This window comes from Myotis myotis, unplaced genomic scaffold (assembly GCF_014108235.1).
Source record: "Myotis myotis isolate mMyoMyo1 unplaced genomic scaffold, mMyoMyo1.p scaffold_m19_p_6, whole genome shotgun sequence".
In the NCBI taxonomy this organism is placed as follows: domain Eukaryota; kingdom Metazoa; phylum Chordata; class Mammalia; order Chiroptera; family Vespertilionidae; genus Myotis; species Myotis myotis.
This window is the reverse complement of record NW_023416368.1, coordinates 23,002,649-23,024,433: the sequence shown is the minus strand read 5'-3', so window position 1 is coordinate 23,024,433 and position 21,785 is coordinate 23,002,649. Positions and strand designations below refer to the sequence as shown.

Genomic DNA, 21,785 nt, shown 5'->3' with positions numbered 1-21,785 from the left:
TGTTCTGTGCTTTGAACATAGAATATTCTATGGTTTCATCCTATTTTATTAGAATTGCTTAACTTCCCACTGGAAGTTATAGGAGCTAATTTTTGTAGACATAACTTTAAATTACTTTTTATTTTCTTTTTTAGTCAAAAAGAAGCTTTGGAAAGGGCAAGACTTCAAGAAAGGCCATCCCAACCTAGATCTTCCAGTGAGGAAGACAGCCCAGATTCCCCCAAATCTTCTCTGGTAAGAATGACTCTTTCAGGAAAGCTACTTATTAATTTAATTTGCTTATTAGTGGGGGGGTGTTGCCACTGGCCCCCTGTAGATCTCATTTCCATAGAAAGGCCGGGGAAGGGCTGATTCAGTACAGCCTCTAGTCCTTTTGCCCATTTTGTCACTTGTGATTTCAATAATAACTTTATTAATTCAAGAAAAATAGGACTTATAACTTTCCTTTAACTCAATGCAAGAACTGCTATGAGTTGTTAGTCTATACTTTCATTATCATTCACTTCACAGCATTTCTATATTCTGATTACTTTGAGTCATAAGTTATATAAAAGCGTGTTATTTAATTTCTGATTACCTAGAGACCTTATCACTGTCACATTTATTATCAGTATTATCCCACTGTGATCATAAACTTACATTTTATGACTTTAATTCTTTGAAATGTATTTACACTTGTTTAACAGCCCAGTAAAAGGTTTATTTGATAATAATTTCATATGTACTTGAAAAGAATGTGTAGTCTATAGTTGTTGGATATAGATATCTATGAATATCACTTAAGTTAAACTGGGTAATTTTGTTTTTCAAATATTCTACATCTTTTTCTTTTGGGCTATGCTATCAATTACTGAAAGAAGTATGTTAATATTTCCTTTTATGTTTATAAAGTTACCTATTTCTACTTTTAGACAATTTTTACCATATATATTTTGAAACTATATTTTAGGTAGATGCATATTTAGGATTGTTATTAATGAAACTATTATTTTATCATTAGAAATTATCTTCTTTATCTTTGCTAATACTTTTTATCCTAAATTCTACTTATGTGACACTAATATAGATATCTATCTAGCTTTTGTATAATGACTGTTTGCGTTTATATATTTTCCATCCTTTTAATTTTACCTATTGGTTGAAATAGAAATATTTATTTAATATAATATATTTATACTTATTATAAATATTACTAGAGGCCCAGTGCACAAAAATTTGTGCACTCGGGGGGGAGAGGGGGTCCCTCACCCCGGCCTGTGCCTCTCGCAGTCTGGGACCCCTCGGGAGAGAACGCCCTGCTGGCTTAGGCCTGCTCCCAGGTGGCAGAGGGCAGGCCCAATCCCTAGGTGCAGCCCCTGGTCGGGCTCAGAGCAGGGCCGATTGGGGAGTTGGGGCGCCGCCCCCTGTCATGCACAGAGCAGGGCGGATCTGGAGGTTGCGATGCCATCCCTAGTCACGCTCAGGGTAGGGCCGATTGGGGGGTTGGGGCACCGCCCCCGTCACACTCAAGGCAGCGTCAATAGGGAAGTTGCAGCGCCACCCCCTGTCACGCACAGAGCAGGGCGGATCAGGGGAATGAGGAGCTCCCCACTGTCCCACAGAGCAGGGCCCATCAGGGGGTTGGAGCACCGCGCCCCATCACACACAGAGCAGGGTGGATCAGGGGGTTGGGGCGCCACCCTCTATCACCCACAGAGCAGGGCCGATCAGGGGGTTGGGGCGCCGCCACTGTCACACTCAGGGCAGGGCCGATGGGGAGGTTATGGCTCTACCCCGTCACACACAGAGCAGGGCCCGTGGCGGGTCGGGGGGTTGGGGCTCTGTCCTCTATCACCCACAGAGCAGGGCCGATCAGGGGGTTGGGGCCCTGCACCCTGTCACACACAGAGCAGGGCTGATCAGGGGGTTGGGGCGCCTTCCCCTCTCACGAACAGAGCAGGGTGGATAGGGAGGTTGTGGCCCCACCCCTGTCACACACAGAGCCACAGGGCGATCAGGGGGTTTGGGCGCTGCCTCCTGTCACGCTGATCCTGGTGCTGGGAGGCATATTACCCTTTGACTATATAGGATAGAGGCCTGGTGCATGGGTGGGGCTCGCTGGTTTGCCCTGAAGGGTGTCCTGGATCAGGGTGGGGGTCCCCACTGGGGTGCCTGGCCAGCCTGGGTGAGGGGCTGAGGGCTGTTTTCAGGCTGGGACTGAAGCTCCCAACCGCTCCTTTTTTTCTTTTTTCTTTTTTATTCTGGGCCAGCTTTAGCTCTGAGGCCTCGGCTGCTGAAAACAGGTTTCTGGCCTTTGTTTACCATCTGTATTTGATACAATGTTGCAGTCCGGCTGGCTGAAGCCTGGCTGAGTAAAGCAGGTTTCTGGGGTTTTTTTAGCTTCTATATTTGCAACATAGTTGCTTAGAGTTGCAGCTGAGAGGCCGGCAAGTCAGGCGGGGAACGTTGGAGTCCTCCATCACTGAAGCAAGCAAGCCTCCCTGTTCGCATCAGCTGCCTGGCTGCCGGCCACCATCTTGGCTGTCAGTTAATTTGCATATTGCCCTGATTAGCCAATGGGAAGGGTAGCGGTCGTACGCCAATTACCATCTTTCTCTTTTATTAGATAGGATATAGTTGAGTCTTTTTATTTTCCCAGTATGATAATCTCTGTTCTTTAACTGGAGTGTTTATTCTTACTATTATTTAATGTAATTACTGACACAATCGTATTTAAGTCTTCTATAATTCTATTTTTAAGTTTGATTTTTCTTTTGGTCCTATTTTCTTGAATTAATAAAGTTATTATTGAAATCACACTTCTAAAAGACTACAAAGAACAAATATGTTCCCTCTGCTACATGAAAGATATATCTTTAATTTTGGGAGATATACTGACAATTATCATATACTGAGCCCTTATTGTGTGCCAAACACTGTGTTATGCATGCGTTTAAATGCATTATCAGATTTGATCCCCTAAAACACCAATATGAGACAAGAGCTATTATTATTCATGCTGTTCAGATGAGAAACGAAGGCTCAGAGAGTGAGGTAAACCTTTCCTCCAGTTTAGTGGCAGAGCTGGGTCTCAATAGCCCATGCAATTAACTAGTATTTGCCTCTGATTAGTATTTTCCTTTCTAGATTGCATATAACCAGTGCCTTCATTTAAGATAAAATAATATTATTTTTTGCATGATTACCATCCTAGAATCCTTACTATGGATGTGTCTCATTTATTTGTGCCCAATGTCACGTAGAGTTTTGGCTTTCTTGTAGCTTTGTTCTTCCTTATGTCTTGATTTAGCTGCTTATCCTCCCTAGTCTAAAGAAGCCAAATCCGGGAGGTTAAATTTACCTAATAATGGTACGAAATAAATAATGTGAGTTTGTTTGACCTATGTGACAGCTTCTTTACTAGTAATATATTCAAATGTGATGGAGGAAATCAAGGGGACTTTCCCCAGCTCATCCCTCTTGCGTGCCATGGAGCAAAGCAAATCTGATTTATGTTTTGCTTGTTCAGGATTCTGAGATGTGCAAACACTATAGAGTATTGCCCAAGATGGGTTACCTTTGCCCAAAGAATTTACAGCCTGTCTGTGGTGATGATGGCCAGACATACAACAATCCATGCATGCTCTGTCATGAAAACCTGTAAGTATACAAGTCTCATCATCATATCTTCTAGTCTAGAAGCTCTTGTCTATAGTGTTTCCCACGGCAGTGAATGGATAGCAATTTGAGGTGTGCTGCAACCAGATGACTAATCATTGCAGTTCAAATCACATTTTGTGATCATCATCATCTAAAATAAAGGAGAGTTGATGTTATCCCTTTATTGAAATTGGTTATATATTTTACTGAGTGAAAGAGAAAGGAAAAAAGTGGTGGGGTTACAACAATTAGAGAAAATCTCTATAAGCTCGTGTATACTTACTTACAAGGAGTCACCCATCCCTTGTCTAATAGAAAAAGTTGAAAGTCATTGCTAAACAGAGTTAGCCCTTATCGCTTCTCGGCCTTTTGGCTAAGATCAGGTGCAGAGTTAGCCCAGCCTATAATCACTAATGGGCCTTATGACTACCTGATAGTCACAGATTTCCCATCCTCCCTAAATCTTCTTCTTGGAGCAGGAAGTGTTATCATGCAAAAGAAAGCTCACTGGAGCAAATGGCAGACCTGGTGTCGGCTTTGGCTTTCAAGATTTGTACCTATCTGTGCATCTGTGGGCCTATTATCTCATCATTATGAGATTCAGCTGCTTCCTTGGAGAAGAGGAAATAGCTCTTTGAGTCAACTGACTTTACAGGGCTATTGCAAAGAATTATTATTTTAAATTAAATACAAAGGATTTGTTTTAAGACTGCATATATTGGAGGTAGCTTTGTTATTGTTTTTCTGCTCAATTGCTATCTGACCCTCACTTCCATCCGTATTCTTAACCTTTTCCCAGCTAACCTTTTCCCAGCCTCCATTTGACTAGCTTTAAATGAGAGCATGGTGATAAATGTTAACTTTTCCCCCTCACTTTTCCAGATTTACATGACAATCTATGGGTATTCTGTCCTTCTCAGGACACTATAAGCAAGGTCCAGAATGGGAGGATGGGCCCGATATCCTGCTTTTCAATTATAGAGAAATATATTTGAACTTACATTTATGTTCTTTTAAGTTAAATAACTCATAAAAGAAAAATCTACTCTACACTTCATATACTTAGAATAAAATCTGAATATAAGATCTTTATATGATCTCACATCTGCAGACTAGGCACTTTCACATTCACCCCTCTCTGAATCCTCACTACCTGTCATGGAGTGGTGATAGCTTCATTGTACAGAGCGTGAATCTGAAGCTCAGAGAGTACAGGTAATTTGTTTAAAGTCACATAGCTAGGAAGCAGATCAGACAGGATTTTAAACTTGTTGCTTTGGGGATAATACAGTTTTCTTTCTGCCACACTGCTGTTATATGCCAGGCAGTACTTCCTTTAAAAATTGAAGGTCAAAAATTCCTTTGATAATAAGAAGAGAGTTAGCACTTTTCAGAAGAGAAAAGAAAATGATGTGACATTAACAATTTTTATGCATATCATCTGTGGACACATTGATCTCTTGAAGTCTATCCATGGGTCTTACAGAGTTTTAAGAATTAAGGAATCTCTGTTTCAGGGATGAATACAACCATTCAGGAATTTGTTACTATATGATGCCTTATCTTTAGCCCAAAAATTCTTCAATTTCTCTTTATTGTAAATGTAGCCAATGTTCTTCAAACATTCTATTAACTATATAAACCCATAACAAGTGGATTTCTATTTCAAGGAATTTTATAGTGAGAAATCCCAATGATAAAAATATTAATAAAAGCATGTTTCAGGAAGGATTGTTTAGCTAAAGATAATAGAAACTGGGAGTATATATTATGAAGAGAAAATTTAGGCTATCCCAGGCAAAAGGAAACAGTATTGGTTTCTGTTGTCTTAGGGTAATCTAGAAGGAAGCAGTTTCAACCTGAGAATGCCCAAAGACAAAATGAACTGTCTTGTTAGACAGTAAATTTCCCATCACCAGTAGATATTGGATATGTAATATTTCTTAAGAGGCCTTAAAAGTCATATCCTTTAAGTCTTTCTAATTCTAAAATACCGACTATATGATTAAGTCTTGTTATACTTTATAAAATATATTTATATATCTATATCCTCTATCTATTTTATATGTTTATATAAATACATTTATATGAAATATATTTTATAATGCCCAAGTCACATTATCAGTACTCAATAAAGTCTCATTTCTCTCTGGGATTCCATTTCCCCAACTGTAAAATAATGGCTTTTGGACTAAATGATCTCTAAGTGTATTTCTAAAGTTCAACAACTCTGAGTATATTGTGAATGAAATGTGACAGAATAGATCCAGGGGTGGGAAAAAAACGCTGGAGCTAAGTGAGAAGAGAGAGACGAAACGTGATGATGCCTACTAGAAAAGAGCTGAATGCAGATCCCAGGACCTGCCCCTGATTTCAGTTCGGGTTTGATGCTCAAATATCACCCACATTAATCCTTGTTGTTTTCCTTTCCCCATCTCTGAAAATTACTCTGTTCTGTTTTAGAATACGCCAGACTAATACACGCATACGCAGCGAAGGGCCGTGTGAGCAGAATAGCACCCCAGAAACAACACCTCTCAGCGTGCCAGCATCTGTAAGTACACTGGCATCCATGATTGTGGTTTTTAGAGCCAGTTGATGAAGATAATTAAGTAATTGCTGAAATATGTGGGAATAATAATGTAGTAGTTAACATTTAAAAATGTTTCCTGGGATCCTTAATAGATTTTTTTAGTAGTGATGTCCCTAACAACAATTTCACAGAGTAGGTTTTCTTTCATGTGGTCTATAATAAAAAATGAGACAGAGACCAAAAGAGGTCAGATAGCAACAGAACTGGATTTAAACCATTTTTCTGTAACCCCCCATATCCTTGCATTTTACATTGTATTAAATGATCTTCTCTCATGAAAAGTTGACCTTTTCATTTAAAGTCTTACAAGGATGTTTTGATACACATTATTGAGTTTGACATTCTCCCTGGTGCTTTCATTTGAGGAATCTCTTCCTTTAGCAAGATGATATGTAACTTGGGGGAAGGGGAACTGAGAATATTCAAATAAGATAAATTTTTTTGTTACCAGATAAATATGGACTCAAATTCCAGTTTTTGATGGTCTTCATATATGAGACCTTTGGCAAATCACATAAATATTTAAGCCAGCAATTTTCAGCTACTGTGGCAGAAGAATTTTTAAAACATGCAACACCTGACTAAGTAGTCAGGGGCACTGACCTCTTTTCCTTTAGATTGTCAAATCAAAAAATGACAACAGCCAACACCACAATGGCCATCTGGTGTGAAAGAATCAAAATTATACCTAAATTTTTGTCAGATCAGCAAAAGATATATATTTTAGTATGCTGCAGCATTTTACTAACTAGTTTATGTGTGCCATGAGATGAAAAAGGTTGAAAATCACTCATTGAAACAAAAGATCTTACTGAGTTACTGAAAATATTCAAGAAGTGCTGACTTTTAAGCATTTGGCACAGTGTCTACAAATTCATGGCATTTATTGTTATTATCACTATTATTATTATGCCTAAGGACCAAAGTATGAATTTAGAGAAATATACCCTGGCGCCGTGCTTATTTTTAATCATTTAGTGAATTCTCTCTTAATAAATTTGTATTTGATATTCAAAAAAAATTTAATTAAACAATATTTAATGAATAAATAATTATTTATTTTTATCCACATTGTTATTTTACTCCCTTCCACTGCCAGCTTTGGCAATATGGAATTGGAAACTGTTCTGCCACATTTGAGAATCTTAAGTAACACTACATGAGACCATACTCAAAAGAACTACTCAGTGATGCTTGATATGGGAAACTGGAAAAACAGGAGCTAGAAGCTGTTTCTGCTTTCATACTAACAGCTGGAAGGCAGGTGGAATAGGTGGAGCATGGGCTGAAATCAGGACATTTTAATTTCTTATTTGGGCTTGAGAAAGTCATCTGTCTACTCTGGGTCTTTACATGTCTATAAAGAGAGGGTTTAAATTTTTGCTCCACTCCCCATATTGTGTTGGCTCTCTTGTTACATATAAACTCTTAGTGATTTGCCCCTCATTTTATTGACGGACATACTGTCCCCCAATCTCACAAACACACCTGGTCACATATATTCTAGAACAGGAAGGGGGAAATAATCTTTATATAAATTTTATAGGCTACACCTTAGGCACACCTTCTCATTTAAACAACTTGACAAAAACTGCTTTAGGGGGAAGTTGCCATAGGAGCATACGATAAGATGTATTTGTTCAAATAATGAAGAATCTTGCCAGGCTAAGCACAAAAGGTTTGTAAGGGAGTTCCTTCCTTCCTTTCATTTTTGGGCGTATTCTTCCCACCAGAGGTATATATCAGGCATTATTAATGACAGGAATTATTTATGATGTTAGCTGATGGATCAAGTCATTAGAACAAAAGGTGTCCTGGGTGTGATTTCAGTTCCCGCTATGATTCAGTGCTGTGATTTTGGAATCACCAAGGTGGTATGGGTGGGTCATGGCTCAGCATTGCTCTGATAATAACTCTGGATTCATATCCAAGAAGTTGGAACCTATTGCCTGACCATTGTTCCTGGGTAGAAGATAATCTAAGAGAACCTGGACTCCCAAGAATGGAATAAAAGGCTTTTCTGGAAAAATAGATTGAGGTTCCTGGAACCCATACTTTTGCTTACTATCTAATAAGGACTTTTTATTATACAGTAATTGCTAAGATGAATGTAACCCTTTAGAGTTACATTCACGTGGCCCTGTAATTAGGGCAGAGATCATTATCTTTCCCATTTTATAGAAAATCATCATGCAAGAACTGCTGCAATTTATCAGGGTTATTCAGTATTATATCTTGAGTCCAATGTAGATCTTCTAACTTTACTTCTTATGTTCTGCCACCATCCTTTAGGTTCAGGAGATTCTAAGCACCTGGGGCTCTGGAGAAGGCATTATCTCAATTAAATAAAAATTAGCTACTTTGGAAGGAAATTACTATGTTAAGGAAAATACCAATACTATTTTCTGTGGTGAATAAGCAATGTGTCTCAGTTTAATGACAAAGATTTTCAAGGATTTAGCAAGACCATAGCTTGAGATTTTCAAACCAAAGGAAGTCTCACAATTTTAGTTTCAATGTGAAAGTTTAAATGGAGGTTTGAGTTTGGAATGATAGTGCTACTAGGGCTCTAGGTGGTAATGTATAGTTATATGGAAGATTCCCTGAGGCACTTGCCCCCTTTTAAAAAATTTGTGTTGATTTAATGTTTTAAATGTTGATTTAAAGAGTATATGAATATTGGATGCATCAGACAAGGAAGATTAGCTGGTTGTATTCTCATGGCCTAAGACAAACAGTGAGTAAAACATTAGTGTTAGAGGAATTGGATTTAAGTTCTGACCAAATGTGAGACTTTGGGAAGTCACTAAACTTCTCTGAAGCTCAGTTTCCTCCTCTGTGAAATAATGTTAGTAGCACCTATCTCTTTGCATGAGGGTCACATGTAATAGAGAGTAGACTTTATTTCTGCATCCACCTCAACAGGGAGTTTGTACTAGGTGCTCAATAAAGGCTCATTGAGTCAATTGAATAAAATGTGAAAGTGATTTTAAATTGTGAGTCCTTGATAGAGTGCAGGAATCTATGGATTTCTTTGATTATGGTACAGCTATAAATGTACAACCCTCATTTCTACAAAATCTCTGAATTTCTTCCATCTAACCTACCCATCTTCTCTTCTAGGTCAAATGATGTGAGGATTGGTGAAAGCCATGAGGGACCATTTATATCTTGATTCTGAATTGCCTACCTTCACCATCTGTATATACAAAGAATTCTTCAGAGCTCGTCTTTATTTACTGTAGAAAACAATAGAGACTGTTGGGGGAATGGACTCACTGACTTCCAGTCTTCTCCATCTCTTTCCTCCTAGATTCTGCGATCAGAGGGCACAGAGACATCCCCACCCAGTCTGTGCTCTGCAGACCCCTGATCACAATGCTGTCTGTCCAATTACTTGTTCAATAAAAGTAAACCCAGCAGAACACCCTTTTCTGGATTTTTTTGCCACTGCCTGACAAATAGGAAATTGTTTTTTACAGAAGTTGAATAAACTCTACCCTTTTGTCTGGCTAAGCCCATTGGTGAACAGAAATTGCCACTTTTTTTCTGATTCAAGTTGTTGTCACAGTTGGAAACAGAGGTGGGGAGGTATGGGCTCCCAGGCAGCCAGCAGCTATATAAAGTTAACCAACTATGGATCAACCTCACCTTTACTATCTGTCACTTTACCAGCTCCCCTATCTGGCATCTCTATTTCTGTGAATGGTATAATTACCTCTCAGTGAATAGGCCTCATTCAATGACACAAACAAGTAATTTTTCACATCTAATCTTGTTGCCTCTTGACAATGAATGTCTATATCAGGGCCTTGGTTGCATATTCTGGGAGAAGACAGGAAATGAGAGTTCCCAATGTATGTATGTCTCTAGAGCAGCACTATCCAATAGAAATATGGGTTACATATATCATTTCAAATTTTCTCATAGCTGTAAACCAAAAGGGTAAAATTAATTTTAATAATATATATATATTAATTGTTTAAAGTATTACTATGTCTTCTTTTTCTCCAATTGACCCCCCTCAATCCCCCAATCCCATACCCGAGGACAAGCCCCCTCCACCCCATGTCTGTGTCCATTGGTTAGACTAATATGCGTGCATACAAGTCCTTTGGTTGATCTCAAAGCCCCCCTCCCCTACCATTTGTCTCTGGATCTATTTTTCTTCATCAGTTTATGTTGACCATTATATTCCACATATGAGTGAGATCATGTGATATTTATCTTTCTCCAACTGGCTTATTTCGCTTAGGATAATGCTCTCCAGGTCCATCCATGCTGTTGCAAATGGTAAAAGTTCCTTCTTTTTTATAGCAGCTTAGAATTCCATTGTGTAGATGTACCACAGTTTTTTAATCTACTCATCTGCTGATGGTACTTAGGCTGTTTCTAAATCTTAGCTATGGTAAATTGTGCTGCTATGAATATAGGGGTACATATATCCTTTCTGATTGGTGTTTCTGGTTTCTTGGGATATATTCCTAGAAGTGGGATTACTGGGTCAAATGGGATTTCCATTTTTAATTTTTTGAGGAAGCTCCATACTGCTTTCCAACAGTGGTTGCACCAGTCTGCATTCCCACCAGCAGTGCACAAGGGTTCCTTTTTCTCCACATCCTCGCCAGCACTTGTCGTTTGTTGATTTCTTGATGATAGCCATTCTGACAGGTATGAGATAGTATCTCATTGTTGTTTTGATTTGCATTTCTCAGAAGATTAGTGACTTTGAGCATGTTTTCATATGTCTCTGGGCCTTCTGTATGTCCTCTTTAAAAAGTGTCTATTTAGGTCCTTTGCCCATTTTTTGATTGGATTGTGTACCTACGTTTTGTTAAGTTGCATGAGTTCTCTGTAAATTTTGGAGATTAAACCCTTATCTGAAATAGCATTGGCAAATATGTTCTCCCATGCAGTGGTCTTTCTTGTTGTTTTGTTGATGGTTTCTTTTGCTGTGCAGAAACTTTTCATTTTGATGTAGTCCCATTTATTTATTTTCTCTTTAGTCTCCATTGCCCTAGGAACTGTATTAGTAAAGATATTGATACTACATATGTCTGATATTTTGCTGCCTATGGGGTATTGTAGGATTTTTATAGCTTCCCATCTTAGGTTTAAGTCCTTTAGCCATTTTGAGTTTGTTTTTGTGTATGGTGTAAGTTGGTGATCTAGTTTTAATTTTTGCATGTATCTGACCAAATTTCCCAGCACCATTTATTAAAGAGACTGTGTTGACTACATTGTATGCTCTTGCCTCTTTGTCAAATATTAATTGAGCATAATGGCTTGGGTTGATTTCTGGGTTCTCTGTTCTGTTCGATTGGTCTATATGTCTGTTCTTTTGCCAGTACCAGGCAGTTTTGAGAACCGTGGCTTTGTAATATAGCTTGATATCTGGTATTGTGATCCCTTCAACTTTGTTCTTCTTCCTCAGATTGCTGTGGCTATTCAGGATCTTTTTTTATTCCAGATGAATTTTTGAAGAGTTTGTTCTAGATCTTTGAAATATGCTGTTGGTATTTTAATGGGGATTTCATTGAATCTGTAGATTGCTTCAGGTAGTATGAATATTTTAATGATGTTGAGTCTACTAATCCATGAACATTGTAGGTTCTTCCATTTGATTATATCTTCCTCTATCTCTTTTTTTTCAATGTCCTGTAGTTTTCTGAGTACAGGTCTTTTACGTCCTTAGTTAAATTTGTTCCTAGGTATCTTACTTTTTTTGGTGCAATGGTAAATATGATTTCTTTTCTCTTCTTTTCTTTTCTTTCCTTTTCTTTTCTTTTTCTCTTTCTATGAGTTCATTATTGGTATATAAAAAGGCCATAGATTTCTGGGTGTGAATTTTGTATCCTGCTACATTGCCAAATTCATTTAAGTCTAGTAGTTTTTTTATGGAGTCTTTGGGGTTTTCTATATACTGTATCATGTCATCTGTGAATAAGGACAGTTTTACTTCTTCTTTTCCAATTTGGATGCCTTTTATTTCTTCTTTTTGTCTGATCACTATGGCTAGCACTTCCAGTACTGTATCAAACAGGAGTGGTGAAAGTGGGCATCCCTGTCTTATTACGGTTCTTAGGGGAAATGGATTTAGTTTTTGCCCATTGACTATGATGTTGGCTGTAGGTTTGTCATACAAGGCTTTTATTATGTTGAGGTATGATCCCTCTATTCCCACTTTGCTGAGAGTTTTTATCAAGAAAGGGTGTTGGATTTTGTTGAATGCTTTTTCTGCATTGATTGATATGATTATGTGATTTTTGTCTCTCAATCTGTTTATGTGATGTATCACATTTATTGATTTGCAGATATTGTACCATCCTTGCATCCCCAGAATAAATCCCACTTGGTCATGGTGTATGAACTTTCTAATGTAATGCTGGATCTGATTTGCAAGAATTTTGTTGAGGATTTTAGCATCTATGTTCATCAAGGATATTGGCCTTTAATTCTCTTTTTTTGTGGTGTCTTTTTCTGGTTTTAGAATTAGGGTAATACTGGCTTCATAGAAAGAGCTTGGAAGTGTGCTTTCCTCTTGAATTTTTTGGAATACTCGGAGGAGGATAGGTTTTAATTCTTTGAATACTTGGTAGAACTCCCCTGTAACGCCGACTGTACCAGGGATTTTGTTTGCTGGAAGATTTTTGATTGCTACTTCAATTTCTTCAGTAGTTATTGCCCTATTCAGGTTTTTGTATTCTTTCTGATTGAGTTTTGGGAGCTTTTATTTTTCTAAGAATATGTCCATTTCATCTAGGTTGTCCAGTTTGTTGGAATAGAGTTGCTCAAAGTATTTTTTCATAATCCTTTGTGTTTCTGTGGGATCAGTTGTTACTTCACCTCTTTCATTTCTGATTTTGTTTATTTGGGTCCTCTCTCTTTGCTTCTTAGTGAGCCTGACTAGAGGTTCTTCAATCTTGTTTATCATTTCAAAGAACCAGCTCTTGGTTTGTTGACCTTTTGTATTGTTTTGTTTTTTGGTCTCTATGTTGTTTATTTCCACTCTGATCTTTATTATTTTCTTTCTTCTGGTTACTCTGGGCTTTTCTTGTTGCTGTCTTTCTAATTCTTTGAGTTATTGGGTTACATAATTTATTACCACTTTTTCTTTTTCTTTTTTATATTTTATTGATTTTTTTACAGAGTGGAAGGGAGAGAGATAGAGAGTCAGAAACATCGATGAGAGAGAAACATCGATCAGCTGCCTCCTGCACATCTCCTACTGGGGATGTGCCCGCAACCCAGGTACATGCCCTTGACCAGAATCGAACCTGGGACCTTTCAGCCCTCAGGCCGACGCTCTATCCACTGAGCCAAACCGGTTTCAGCTTATTACCACTTTTTCTTGTTTTTTGAGGTGGGCCTATAGAGCTATGAACTTCCCTCTCCAGGCTGCTTTCACTGTGTCCCATAGATTTTGGATTGTTGTGTTTTCATTGTTGTTTGAATGCTTTTTATTTCTTCCTTGATTTCTTTGGTAGCCCAATCATTGTTTAATAGTCATGTTTTCTCATCCATTCAGCTACCCTATGTCTTTGATTGGGGAATTTAATCCATTTACATTTAAAATTATTATTGATAGTTACTTGTTTGTCACCATTTTTATTCTTTATGGCTGTGTTCCTTCTTCCCTTCCTATTTCTTCTTTTTACAGAAGTCCCTTTAGCATTTCTTACATTGCTGGTTTGGTGGTAATAAACTCCTTTAGATTTATTTTTGTCTGTGAAGCTCCTGATTTCACCTTCAATTTTGAATGATAGCTTTGCTGGGTATAGTATTCTTGGATTCAGACGCTTGCTTTCCATGACTTTGTATATTTCATTCCATTCCCTTCTGGCCTGATATGTTTCTATTGAGAAATCAGTTGATAGTCTGATGGGAGATCCCTTATAGTTAACTTTCTGTCTCTCTGTCATCCTTTAAGATTCTTACTTTGTTGTTGGTGTTTGCCAATTTAATTATAATGTGTCTTGGTGTTGGTCTTTTTGGTTTAATCTTGTTTGGGCCTCTGTGAGTTTCTTGGACTTGTGGGTTTTTTCTTCCCAATATCAGGGAAGTTTTCTGTCATTATTTCTTCAAACAGGTTTTCTATTCCTTGCTCAGTTTTCTCTCCTTCTGGCACCCTTATTATGTAGATGTTGTTTTATTTTGTGTTGTCCCAAAACTCCTTTAGGCTCTCCACCTGTTTTTTAAGTTGTTTTTTTTTCAGTTGTTGCTCTGTTTGGGTATTTTTTCCTACCTTGCCTTCTAGCTCACTGATGCATTCCTCAACTTCTTCTAGTCTACTGTTGATGCTTTCTATTGTGTTCCTTATTGCAGCTATTACATTCTTCATTTCTTTTTGGTTCTTCTTCATTTCTTCTTGGTTCTTACACATGTAGTTGAATTTGTCTTCCATCCTTTTCAGCATCCTTATTACCATTGCTCTGAATTTTTTTTTTTTTTTTTTTTTTCAGTTGATCAGCAGCCTAGCCAGGATCTCTAGCCAGGATCTCCAGCCAAGTTCTGTCTTTTTTTTCTTTTCTTTTCTTCTCTTTATTTATTTATTTATTAAATCTTTATTGTTCAGATTATTACATTTGTTCCTCTTTTTTCCCTCCATAACTCCCCTTCTCCCCTTGTCCACCCCACCCTCTGCCCCCACTCCCCACCCACTGTACTCATCCATAGGTGCACGATTTTTGTCCAGTCTCTTCCTGCATCCCCCATACCCTTCCCCCCCCCCAAGAATAGTCCATTCCCATTATATATCCCTGATTCTATTATAATCACCTGTTCATTCTGTTCATCAGATTATTTATTCACTTGATTTTTAGATTGACTTGTTGATAGATGTGTATTTGTTGTTCATAATTTACATCTTTACCTTTCTCTTCTTCTTCCTCTTCTTAAAGGATACCTTTCAGCATTTCATATAATACTGGTTTGGTGGTGATGACCTCCTTTAGCTTTTCCTTATCTGTGAAGCTCTTTAACTGACCTTCAATTCTGAATGATAGCTTTGCTGGATAAAGTAATCTTGGTTATAGGTTCTTGGCATTCATCACTTTGAATATTTCTTGCCACTCCCTTCTGGCCTGCAAAGTTTCTGTTGTGAAATCAGCTGACAGTCGTATGGGTACTCCCTTGTAGGTAACTGAGGTTCTTTCTCTTGCTGCTTGTAAGATTCTCTCTTTGTCTTTTGCTCTTGGAATTTTAATTATGATGTGTCTTGGTGTGGTCCTCTTTGGATTCCTTTTGTTTGGGGTTCTCTGCACTTCCTGGACTTGTAAGTCTACTTCTTACACCAGGTAGGGGAAGTTTTCTGTGATTATTTCTTCAAATAGGTTTTCAATATCTTGCTCTCTCTCTTCTTCTGGCAACCCTATAATTCGGATGTTGGTACGCTTGAAGCTGTCCCGGAGGCTCCTTACACTATCTTTGTATTTTTGGATTCTTTTTTCATTTTGCTTTTCCGGTTGGGTGTTTTTTGCTTCTTCATATTTCAAATCTTTGACTTGATTCTTGCGCTCCTCTGGTCTGCTGTTGGGAGTCTGTATAATATTCTTTATTTCAGTCAGTGTATGCTTAATTTCTAGTTGGTCCTTTATCACAACATCGAGAGTCTCACTAAATTTCTTGAGGATCTCGCTACATTTATTGGCAGTTTCTAGAAAGTTCTTGAAAAACCTTGAAAGTGTGGTTTTGAATTCTATATCCAGTAGTTTGCTTTCCTCCATTTCTGTCATTTGTGTCCTGTTTCTTTGTCTCGGCATTTTTCATGCTTCGCTGTGTCAATAGAATGGCTTTCTTTGCTAAGTGTCCTATAGGGCCTGGTGGCTCAGCCTCCCCAATTACCTGAGGTAGACACTCTTGGTGCACCCCCTTGTGGACTTTGTGCACTGTCTTGTTGTAGTTAAGCCTTTATTGTTGTAGGTAACACTGGGAGGATTTGACCTCAGGCCAATTGGCTGTGAGAATCAGCTGTGTCTACGGTGGGAGAACTTCTGTGCTGAAGACACCCTTATGGGGCAAGACTTGCTTCAGTGGGGCTTTGGTGCTCACTGAGTCTGCCCCCTGTGTTCCTTATGGATTTGTGGAGTTATAATTGGATGGTCCCACTCTGACCACTGGGTACACTGGCTCTTGGATCTAAGGAGGTGCTAATCTAGCCTCTGCCTGAGGCTATCCTACAGAAGCCAGCTGTAAAGCAATGCAAGTTGCCCTGGGGCCTTGGGCAGCTGCAGTTTGTTAAGTAATTTTCAGATTACAAAGGGCCTGGCCTTTCATATGCAAAAGCCTCCTCCGTGCATGGCTTAGGCGGGGCGGAGCCCCAGGGGGATCAACTGGGTGGGCAGAGCGAGCAGTATGGCTGCTCTCAGTCCTGTCCTCAGAGGTCCTGGCAATGGCTGCGTTTGCCTCTGAGAGAAAGCTGCCCTGGAGTTCTGACCAATGCCAGACAGTCCCGTTTCTCCCTTATGAGTCTCGGTCCCCAGAGACTCGCCCAGAACTGGAGCTCAGAGCCTGAGACTCACTCCCGATTGAAAAAGACAACCGTGTCCTCAGTGGCCAGCCCTCTCCAATGCACCTCCACACCTTTGTATTTTACTTCCTCACCGCACCTCCTCTGAGTCTCGGTATGCTTTTCTCTTTCCTTCTAGTTGTAGAATTTCCACTCAGCCAGCCTTCCTGTGGTTCTGGATGATGTCTGTTCCATCTTTTAGTTGTATTTTTGAAGTGGTTGTGCGAGGCAGCAATCTCCGGTGTTTACCTATGCCGGCATCTTGGTTTCTTCTCGGTTTGTCTTCAGTTCTTTCCTGAATTCTTTCTGACAAATTGCTTGCCTCCATTTCATTTACTTCCTTTCCCAGTGCTTCCTTCTTTTCTTTCATATGGGGGCTGTTTCTTTCTCTCCCGATTTTCACTCCTCTCAGGATGTCTGGTTATGTGGCTCACTCTCTACCACGTTGACTTAAAGGTACAAAATACAACTCGACAAAACACAACACAGGGCACAAAATGAAAATGTATTCACGATAACCCCAAATAAAGATGACCACCATAGCAAAGAGAATTAGGGGAGAGAAAATAGTGCAAAAGTGATATTGAGAAAAGGAAAAACGGTAATAGAGAAAAGAAAAAGAATAATAAAGAAGGGGGAAAATATATGTATATGGGGAGAAAACTCCAAAAAACCAACAACTAATCCAAAAAATACAAACAACCACCCAGAAAAGAAGGAGAGAAGCTGGATCTAAAAAGGCAGAGCTTATATCCAGAAGGTAAGGTCAAGGAATTGAATGAATGAGGAAATGGCCACAATTCAGTTTAGAGGGGATAGAAAGAGAATGAGTGTATAAGAAGAAAAGTAAAAAACAAAATACAAAAAAATAGAAGAAAATAATAATTGAAAAATATATATATTAAAACTACCTTGGTGCAGGCACAACCCCAGTTGGAGGAGGCAGCTGATCGATGTTTCTCTCTCATTGATGTTTCTACCTCTCTCTCCCTCTCCCTTCTTCCCTGTAAAAAATCAAAAATCAATAAAATATATTTAAAAAAAAAGAAATGATGCCCTAGCCAGTTTGACTCAGTGGATATGGGCATGTACCTCGGTTGCAGGCTCCTCCCTGGCCCTGCATGCAGAAAGCAACCAATCAATGTGTTTGGATATTTCTCTCTTTCTCTCTCTAAAAATCTATGGAAAAATATCCTCAATGAGGATTTTTGTAAAAAAGGAAATGAATTTACATTATATAAATAAATATACATGGTGTATCCAATAAAACTGTATTTACAAAATTGGTGGTGGGCCCAGTTTGACCTGTGGGCTGTAAACCAGTAAGCAGTAGGAATCTCTCTCTTTCCTTGTTTTTGTATCTTAATTGTCATCTTTTTGCTCCTTTCTATACTATTAAATACCAGCCACACTTCTCATTCTATGATAATAGGAGCTAATAAATGTTGACATTTCTAAATACTTAATGTGAGCTTGAAACTGAGAAAAGCAATTGGCAAGATTCACATTTGTACCCCAATTCAATATTCTTTCTGACCTTCTTGGGTGACTTTGACCAAGGCCAGTCTCCTATGTTACACACATAGCTCATAGTAAATGAAGGGAATGTGTCCTTAAATAACTCTTCCTGTGGCCTTTACCAATGACGGGTGATATCTGTTTTCCAAATAGAAAAAATTATATAATAAGACATCTATTTTTTTTTCCTAATACCATCTTGGCACACAGGTAGATCCCTTTTCCTTTCCGGTATTGAAATTAAAGTTCTATCTCAATAATATGTGACTGTAAATCATTCTTCAAGCATGAAGAGAGAACAGAGAAAAAGCTTTGTCCATTGAAGGTCAGTCCCAGGTAAATAAATCAAACTATTTGTCATCCTCATTGGAATTTTATTTGACCATAGAGGTCCTTCTGCGTTATTCTGATATTCTGCCTTCCATCAAGCCAAGATGTTACAGTCCTTGTAAATATGTTTCAAGCCTGTAGATTCCTTGCATTTTAGCTGATTTTTCTTCTTTTAGAATTTTAGACCTTTTTTCTTTTCAGTGGCCAAACAGATTTGACTGTCTCCATCTTTTACAACTCTTTTCGTTTGTTTCATCTCCAAATGACCTTTTCAAAACACAGATCTTTTCATTCCCCAATTTAGACTCTTGGAAAATTCCTACAAGGCAGCTGCATTGCAGTAGAGCAAAGCAAAATGAGACAAACCTGAAATCTAGTCATTGTCTTCCCTCTCTCTTTTATCTTCCATAGAGTTCATCACCAAATCTGGTAAAGTTGCTTCAAGTCAACATCACCCTTTCATGATTGACCACAACAGCTTTACAAATGATCTTCCTGCTTCAGCCTTGGCCCTTCCATTGCATTCTCCTCTCTAGGCAGAATAATGACCTGAAATCCAAATTTGATGATATTATACTTAAAACCCTTAAGTGGCTTCTCTAGCTCCCAAGATGAACTCCAAACTCTTGACATACAAGGCTTCTGTTCACCTCTTTAGCTTTAACTCTTGCATTGCTTTCTATCTCTTATACCTTGAATAATTATCTTGAACTTGTTCTTACATGTTTCCTCTTTCTAACATATCCTCTTTATCCATCATTGATCCTTCTCCCATTTTTTCTTCTATTTCACAAGGTCCATTTCTCCAAACTCTAGACTAGTTTGTTCTCACCTCAGGCAAGGTACAGGTGGTCTTTGGAAACTTTCCCTAACCCTTTTTTTCTCAGAATGTGAATTAGTTATTCCTTTGATATGGTCCTATAACATCCTGTCCTTACACCTATATTACCAGATGTCACTGTTTTTGTAATTGCTTATTTACAAGTCTATCTCTTTCACTGACCTATGACTCCTTTAAGCAAAGAGACAGTTTGATATTCTTGTTTATATCCCTGGTGCCTAGTACAATACCTGGCATGGAGCAACATATTATTAAAAGTTTTTCAGTGAACCTAAGATAATAATTGTAAAAGGAGGCTGGTCAGGGCATGGCTCAGTGGTTGACTGTCAACCTATGAACCAGGAGGTCACAGTTCAATTCCCCATTGAGGCATATGCCTTGGGTCGCAGGCTCAATCCCCAGGGTGGGGCATGCAGGAGGCAGTTGATCAGTGATTCTCTCTCATTATTGATGTTGCTATCTCTCCCTTTCCCTTCCTCTCTAAAATCAATAAAATATATATGTTTTTTAATTTTAAAAGGAAATTTAGGACAGATATTCTCAGTTCTGGCCTATTGACATAAAACCTACAAGAATAGGGGAGAACCATTATTTTCAAAGAATTTAGAGAATTTTTACCTTCCCTCCCTGGTACAAATTAAAAATTGCTGGTGCCCTGGCCAGTGTGGCTCATATAGTTGAGCATTGTCCCTTGCACCAAAAGGTTGCTGGGTCGATTCCCAGTCAGGGAACATGTCCAGGTTGCAGCTCAATCACAGGTAGAGGGTGTGTAGGAGGCAGCTGATTGATGTTTGGCTCTTGCATCTCTCTCTCTCTTTCTCTCTCTCTCTCTCTCTTTCTCTTTCCTCTCTCTAAAAAAAAAAAAAAAAAAAAAAAAAAAAACAATAAAAATTGCTGACACCAATGGCTGGAAACAAGCTAGATACATGAACATAGAACTTATAAAATGTACCCTCCCACCCACAAGAAGGCTAGACTCATGAGGTATTTTTCAGAAATATGAACAAATGCTAAAGCTAAAAAGGAATGCAAATGCAGCATGAGACCATAAAAATATACTGTGAAATATATTGTTGTAATTAGCATTGTGCTTTCTACTAGTTAATTTCTTTTTTATCAGCTAAAATATGGTATGTAGTGATAAAGACAATCTCAATCAGGAAAAGGTTGATAAAACCTTTTAGGATGATAAAATCCTAGACTGACAGAGCTAGAAGAAAATTAGAGATGATTTATACAGCATATTTAATATAGGGGAATCCTGAAGCCAGGAGAGGAAAAGTAATTTTCTGAGCTTATCCAAAGTGGGTATAAATCAGAAATACAAACTCAAGTATATGTCTTTTTAAGCTCATGTTCCTTACATCAGTCCCTCTGGCCTTATGGTCCCTCTATGCTCTTCATGCAAATAATATTATCTATCTGATTATGGTTTGGGATAAAAGAAATGGATTTTTTAGTCAATGATCCTAGAAAATTGTTCATTATCTACAGAAATGGTCACTTCTGTTTGTGGAATAGTTCAATTACAAATCTATGGAACATGTGGCAGGATAATAATACACTTGCTGAGATTTTAGCATATAGTAGTGAGATTAACAGTGAAAAGTGATTCCAATGCCTTGACTTATATGAAGGGAGTCCTGGGAGCAGTGCTGAAATGAAGTCACCAGTTTATTATGTTCTTATCTCTGAATCTACTTTGCTCTTCAAATGTTTAGTGAGAAAGTTGCCAGAACTATTGCCAAGGTCTCTAAAAATGAATGATTGACAAGTTGTGTCCACAAAGGATATTTGCTTAAATCCACGTCTCTGGTCACAGGACAGACATTGATGAATCAAGCAGGAAATACTCACCCTTCCCCACCCAGAGGCTGTTCCTATGCATTCAGAAGAGGTGTAGGCCATTGGATGAGTCCAGTTTTAAGTGCCCACTAAAGGATTTCTGGTGGAGCTGCTTAACCCCCGATCAGCACTGATCTAAAAGGACAAAATAAGATTCTAAAGAAGAATGAAATTGTGATAGTAATTTTAATGTCAATATTTCAAACAAGAAGTAATAACATCAACAATGCAAGCAGTATTTAAAAGCTATTAATTAGTCTTTCTTGTATCTCTCCTCTGCATTGCAAAACTAGCAGAAAAAAAAGTATGTTTTTAACTTAAAGGATATTTGAGTTAAACTGAACAAAAGCATAAATTATAGGAAAGAATTACACTTTGTAACTTGAATACTTTCGAAAGTAAACAAAACAGAAGGTATAAAATTTTCAAGAAAAATGAAAGGGGCTGAGTTCTAATACTGACCAAGACTGTTGCTTGATCACATCCTGAAAAGGCAAAAGACTACTGAGTGT

The 21,785-nt window shown here is 38.3% G+C and overlaps 1 protein-coding gene across 4 annotated transcripts in view; it reads left to right on the top strand.

Annotated features, from left to right (window-relative positions):
- SPINK5 (serine peptidase inhibitor Kazal type 5) overlaps positions 1-9,657 on the top strand; it is a 72,111-nt gene extending 62,454 nt beyond the window's left edge. For 3 of the 4 annotated variants that reach the window (XM_036315656.1, XM_036315653.1, XM_036315655.1), the window contains 5 exons: positions 135-234; positions 3,509-3,639; positions 6,103-6,193; positions 7,833-7,910; positions 9,356-9,657. In XM_036315656.1, the coding sequence (XP_036171549.1) occupies positions 135-234; positions 3,509-3,639; positions 6,103-6,193; positions 7,833-7,880 (370 nt within the window). In that variant the 3' untranslated portion in view covers positions 7,881-7,910; positions 9,356-9,657. The remainder of the gene's footprint in view (positions 1-134; positions 235-3,508; positions 3,640-6,102; positions 6,194-7,832; positions 7,911-9,355) is intronic. The other variant, XM_036315654.1, reaches the window with a different exon arrangement.
- Positions 9,658-21,785: the final 12,128 nt, after the last annotated feature.